The 6,000-nt window shown below is 51.0% G+C and overlaps 1 protein-coding gene across 3 annotated transcripts in view; it reads right to left on the bottom strand.

The window, feature by feature from the left end:
• Positions 1-6,000, bottom strand: part of Ift122 (intraflagellar transport 122) — a 75,816-nt gene that overhangs the window by 19,114 nt on the left and 50,702 nt on the right. For all 3 annotated transcript variants that reach the window (XM_005365052.2, XM_026788197.1, XM_005365054.2), the window contains 2 exons: positions 4,651-4,704; positions 1,147-1,308 (listed from right to left, as the gene is read on the bottom strand). In XM_005365052.2, the coding sequence (XP_005365109.1) occupies positions 1,147-1,308; positions 4,651-4,704 (216 nt within the window). The remainder of the gene's footprint in view (positions 1-1,146; positions 1,309-4,650; positions 4,705-6,000) is intronic.

The raw sequence follows: 6,000 nt of genomic DNA, 5'->3' as shown, positions 1-6,000 counted from the left end.
GATGGTGGACCCCACAGTCACACTGCACTGCACTGCGGATGGCGTGGACCCCACAGTCACACTGCACTGCAGATGGCGTGGACCCCACAGTCACATTGCACTGCGGATGGTAGAACCCACAGTCACACTGCACTGCAGATGCCAAGCAGGCTTTTTCAGCCGTACCATAAGTTACCCACCAGCAGCTTCAAGGAAGGCATCAAAGTCCCAAAGAACAACCAGGGATGACTGGCTCTGGTGCCCAAATTCTAACCCTAGGATCTGGTGCCTTTTAAGTTTAATGCTTTTGCCCCAATGGAAAGAGCATTCATGCAGTACTGGATGGATATGGGTAGGAACTTAGAGGGGGCTAAGAAAGATGAAAGGGCAGGGGAAGCTTAGAGCCCAGATCTGAGGTGTGAAGGAAGAAGCCCCAGGAGTGGTCCAGGGGTTCATGCCTGTATGAAGCAGCCACCAGTCTAACAGACGGGTAGGAAAAGAACCCAGCATTGGTTAGGCACAGACAGAGATGAAGGGGGAAGCCGTTCTCCCTGGACTCATGAGCTAAGAGATTAGCATTAACAGTCACTGAATAGCTGTGGCTAGGGCTTGAGGACTCAATAGGATTTTGAGAGCCTCTTCTGCCATTACCCAGAAAGGCAGGGATACAGAAGCCCTCCATGGAAGCGCCTTACTGTTCCACACCCAAGTTTAGGGCTTGCTGGAAGCTGAGCTGCAATGCGTGGAGGGCTCTGGCTCTTTAGTGGGGCTCATTCTCACAAAAGTCCATGTGTCTAGGATGCTCCTTCAAAAGTCTAGAGTACCTCAGGACTGACTCTGAGGTAGGACCACATGGTAGGCCCAGCCTGTCACCAATCTTGGTGGCTCCTGACCCAGGTCTGAAGGAATCTGTAGAGACTGTCCTAAGCCCTCAGTATCTGGTGACATCATGCTGGTATGCTGACAGGTACCTTGAACGGGCTGTCCTTTTGACAGCTACCTTCAGGGTCAGCTTTCAGTTTCAACCAGGGGCCCTGCAGGTCCCCTTTTATTAATCTACCTATCCTTTTTCTGAGGTCACCACCTTTTTCTGTCTGTATCATTGCTTGGACACATGGGCTAAGATACTCCTGGTGGCAAGCTGGACCCAGGATGTGGTGGGCTTACCTTGGCGTACTCGAACATGCAGAGGTCAGTATACATGTCGAGTGCGAGGTTCTCATGCCCGCTCCTCTTGTACAGTTTGGCAGCCTCGTGGAACTTCCCCTGGTAGGAAAACACATCTGCCAGAAACAGGTCATTGTTGGTCTCGCCCCGCTTCTTCCTCTCCTGGAAAAATTAGAAGCACGGGAAATGGCTTCCACAGTCATGGCAGGAAGCAGCCTGTACAAAGGCTAGTGGCTGCTATTTCGGGCTAAGCCCTTGGGTCTTCCTACTGAGCCCACACTTGGCTCCTGGGCTGCCACGTCTCTCACCTACGTCTCTACTGGGGACGTTCAACAACAAAAGCAGACTCTTTTTTCAGACCACTGAAGATCAAACAAAAGGCAAATCTTTGTTTGCTCAGTGGAAATTCCACAGGATGGCTTTCCTGGATGCTTGCCCAAGGCAACCGCAGGATAGCTTGGACAGTGTGCACTAGCCAATCGGGGACAGTGTTGCATTCCTAAGACACCCCCCCTCAAGCCCCAGACACCTGGGTGGCAAGAACAAAGTGTGGGATTTTCATGGGATTTTCAACCAAGATGGAGGCCATAAAGTAGGATTACAAATCTGGTTAGGCTACTGTTTCTAAGAGAAGAGGAGACACTGTGTGTTGGCTGCATGTATGTCAACAAGTTCCTCAGTTGAGAAAATGACCCTAACCAGGTGTGATGGCTCACGCCTTTAATCCCAGCACTTGGGAGGCAGAGGCTGGCAGCTCTGTGAGTTCGAGTCCAGCCTGGGGTGTATTTTCATGGTTGATGTGTGAGTGTAGGGAGTATAGCCCTCTCTGGGTGGTGCCACCCCAGGGCTGTGCTTCTGAGTGCTATAAGAAAGCAGGCTAAGAGCCAGGCAGTGGTGGCACACACCTTTAATCCCAGCACTTGGGAGGCAGAAGCAGGTGGATCTCTGTGAGTTGGAGGCCAGCCTGGTCTACAGAGCAAGTTTCAGGACAGCCAAGGCTGCACAGATAGACCCTGTCTTAAAAGCAAAACAAGACAGACAGACAGACAGACAGACAGAAAGAAAGAAAGAAAGAAAGAAAGAAAGAAAGAAAGAAAGAAAGAAAGAAAGCAAGCAAGCAAGCAGCTGAGCTTTTTGTGGTCTTTGTTTCAGCTCCTATCACCAAGGCCCTGATCTATTTGAGTCCGGCCCTACTGCCCTCAGTGATGGACTGGGATGCGGATGGAGCCATAGGCTGAAATAAACCCTTTTCTTTTCAAGTTGCTTTTGTTTAGGGCGTCTTATCAGGGCACAGAAGCCCTGACTAGGACGCTGTCTACTAATGTCCACTTCACACAGGAAACCTCTACTGCTCTCAGGAACCCTAGCACCACCAAACACTGCAGTGAAGGAAGGGGAGATGTGAGTTGAGCCAGGCACGGTCAAGGTCACACAAAGCTCACTCTTCACGTCCCATGATTCCACCCTAACACACCCCTGTGTGAACACAGATGTGTACATGTGAGAGCATGCGCGCTGAGCAGTGCTGAGGCTGGAGAGAGGCATCCACACACCTTCCCTGTGTGGGGACACTCAGTAGTCTACAGCGCCAGTATCTGTCAACACTTGCCAGCACTCGGCCCCTCAGCCCCAGCAGTTGCTTTTGCTTGTTTTCTATCAAGTGTATCACAGGAGGAAGATGAGACAGGGAATCAAACTCCTAGACAAGCTGGTGGAAGTCTCAGCAGCTGGAGACAACATGCCTCACCAGCGACAGAAATAATTTTTTTAAATATTTATTTATTTATTATGTATACAATATTCTGTCTGTGTGTATATCTGTAGGTCAGAAGAGGGCACCAGACCTCTTTACAGATGGTTGTGAGCCACCATGTGGTTGCCGGGAATTGAACTCAGGACCTTTGGAAGAGCAGGCAATGCTCTTAACCACTGAGCCATCTCTCCAGCCCCAGAAATAATTTTTTAAAACCTTTGCATGGTGCAGGCTAATCAACCGAATACACTGACATCTAAAACTTGTGAGTGACTTAAACTCTTATAGGGAGGTAGGTGTCAGCCAGTGTGGGGTGGGGGCCACACGGCCACAGAGGACTGTCAACAGGGCAGATTATTCTGCCACCATGCTATCACCTAGTTATTCAACAGGTACCCACTGAGGTACACAGCTCCCTGGTCAATGCTGGCTACCCAGACGGGTATCCAAGGCCTCAGGACAGTCACAACAGATCACCTGAGCACACTCTGCTCTTCCCCAGAGACAGTCCATCAGCACACTTCTCAGCCCTGAGTCACTGGCAGAGGTTAGACCTTTTGAACTAAGTGAGGCATCACAAGGAAAAGAGCCCGCTCTCACAGAGGCCAGCAGCTCGGGACAATGGCACCCAGCCAGACCTTGTCCACCTGAGAGGACAGACAGTAGACGATGCTGGGTAGAAGGGGGCAGGGAAGGTCACAAAGTGGCAGAGCTTGGGGAAAAGTGGGGACCAAGTCTGAGTTTCAGCTACGTTTTTGAGCACAACCCCTCAAGGATATGTCCCATCCTCTCCTAACTTCCCTTTCTTCGCCCACTGACCAGGGCTGGCGACGCTAGCACTTGCCTCACTGTACTAAGGACCTCGTGCGTAACGTCACACCTCTTGTCTCAGCTCTACTTGCTGGTTCCCACCCCCACCCCTGCAGAAGGCTGGGCTCTGCACAATGCTGGGTCCTGCACAATGTTGGGTCCTGCACAAGGTTTGGTCCTGCACAAGGCTGGGGCCACATCAAGTATTTCCTCTGCTGAACCGAGTTAAAGGGGCAAGACATTTGCAATTTCATCGCTGCTTCCAACTGAGAGCTCAGATGTGTCTCACATTCCCTTAGCCTCACAATAAATCTGTTCAGGAGAAAAAATATGGATGCCTTTTTACAGATAGTCAGACAGCCATGGAATACACAGAAATTAAAAATAGTGTCTTCCATCACCCATAAATGGTGCAGTCAGAACCAGATTCTTTAGCCCATCACAGGCTGTCTGGGCAGGAGAATGGCTTGGTAGGTCTCAAAGCAGCTTAGGAGCATCTGGGAAATGCTTCATTCACTGGCAGATTGCTCGAGTCCAGGAATACGGCAACAGTCATGCCCAGAGAGGCATATCACATCACAAGAGCCTGACTCTGCCTCACAGACACACCAGGGAATGATAGACCACCATCTTGGTTTTTCAAGACAGGGTTTCTCTGTGTAGCCCTGGCTGTCCTAGAACTCACTCTGTAGACCAAGCTGGCCTCGAACTCAGAGATCTGTCTGCCTCTGCCTCCCAGATACTGGGATTAAAGGTGAGTACCACCATTGCCAGTGCATAGACCCCATTTTAGGAACAAGGAATCAAAGATTAAAAGAAACTAAATCCTTCTGCCTCACTCAACTACCAAGTAACTGGCCACTCTATCCCCCAGATCAGAAGGCCTGTGCGGCTCCCATGTCCTCAGGACTACTGGCCACTGAATCCTGAGAAGACGTTACCTCAATACTGCTGATCAGCTCCAGGTATCGAAGGTCCTGGACCCTGGTAAAGGCCTATGGGAAGAGAAAAAAACAGAGTCAGCTGCCTTCTTGTTCTCCACAGGCTGGTGGGGGTGGGAGCACATCGAGCTCTAGAAAGAGAGCCAGCAAGCAGGGGAGGGGAGCCTGATTCATCATTGTGTGCTTGGGAGGTGTGCCACCCAGCGAGGCGCAGCCTGTCTTCATCTCGAGGATTAGTCCTTACAAAGAACTGTAAAGAAGTCCTGGGAGCATCAATCATTTTGGGATTAGGTAAAACAGAACTATGATCCTGTAGTCTGCAGTGGAACCCCTTGCCAGACACTGCTCATAATGGAAAGGCAGGCTGGGCTGATTCCAGTCAATGGTGTCTGCAGAGAAGGCAAGACAGAGACAAGAGCCTGCACGCTTATACCTGTGACTTGGATGGGGAGCAGCAGACAGCTCTGCTAACCCAATGGTGCTTCACACACGGGGCACACAGGATACACAGGGAGAGGAGGAGGTGAAAGCCCAGGGAAGAATGGCTTTGTAGGGGGACAGCAGGAATGATCTTCCAGTCTCTAGAAAGCAAGCTTGCGTGTTAAACCTGAACGTGCACTGTCTGCTTAGACTCACGGTAGAGGCAGACTTCTAATGAGTGCATTTCTGGAAGGCTGTGAGGGTCAGGCAAAGCGGTGCCAGTGAAGCGCCTTTTGCTGCTTTCAGGTACCACAAGGGGCTTGGAGGAGCTGACCTTCATGTGCTCTGCCGGCAACATTTCTACCCAGCTGTGCTTTCTGTGCTGTCCACATGAAATGGACGGACACATGCCCTGAGCAGCAGCTCCTGATCCATTATGGTTTAGAATGCATGATAGCCCTTGGCTCCTGCAAGGCACCCGCTGTGCTAGAACTGGGGGGAGTGATCAAGTCATCCGGCTTCTGGCTGCCTTGCAGATGACCACAGTGCGATTTCACCCTCTCACCCTATAGGGCCAGAATCTATTCAAAGGCTGGGGACACAGGATTTCATTTGGCCTTTGTCCCCTCCCTAGTTCAGGGGTTCACAGTGGAAAGGGGAAGCTGGGCAGATTAAATAGAGAGCTAAATCTCCCTGAGCCAAGAGCTACACAAGCTGGAGGGGATACCCTAGAGACGACACTTCCTGTCTGAGCATGGCAGTGGCAGACTGCAGGATTAGGCAAAGCATAGCCCAGGAGGGATCTGGCAAGTGGTGTTCTTTCTGAAATAGGGGCTTATTTTGTTGCGTAGGCTGGCCTTGATCTCCTGCACTCAGGGGATCTTCCTGTCTCAGCCCTGAGATGCTGGGGTGACAGGCACATTCCACAGT

The sequence above is a fragment of the Microtus ochrogaster genome, unplaced genomic scaffold (assembly GCF_000317375.1).
Source record: "Microtus ochrogaster isolate Prairie Vole_2 unplaced genomic scaffold, MicOch1.0 UNK1, whole genome shotgun sequence".
Classification (NCBI taxonomy): Eukaryota; Metazoa; Chordata; class Mammalia; order Rodentia; family Cricetidae; genus Microtus; species Microtus ochrogaster.
The sequence above is the reverse complement of the archived record's forward strand: the minus strand, read 5'-3'. Positions and strand labels throughout refer to the sequence as shown.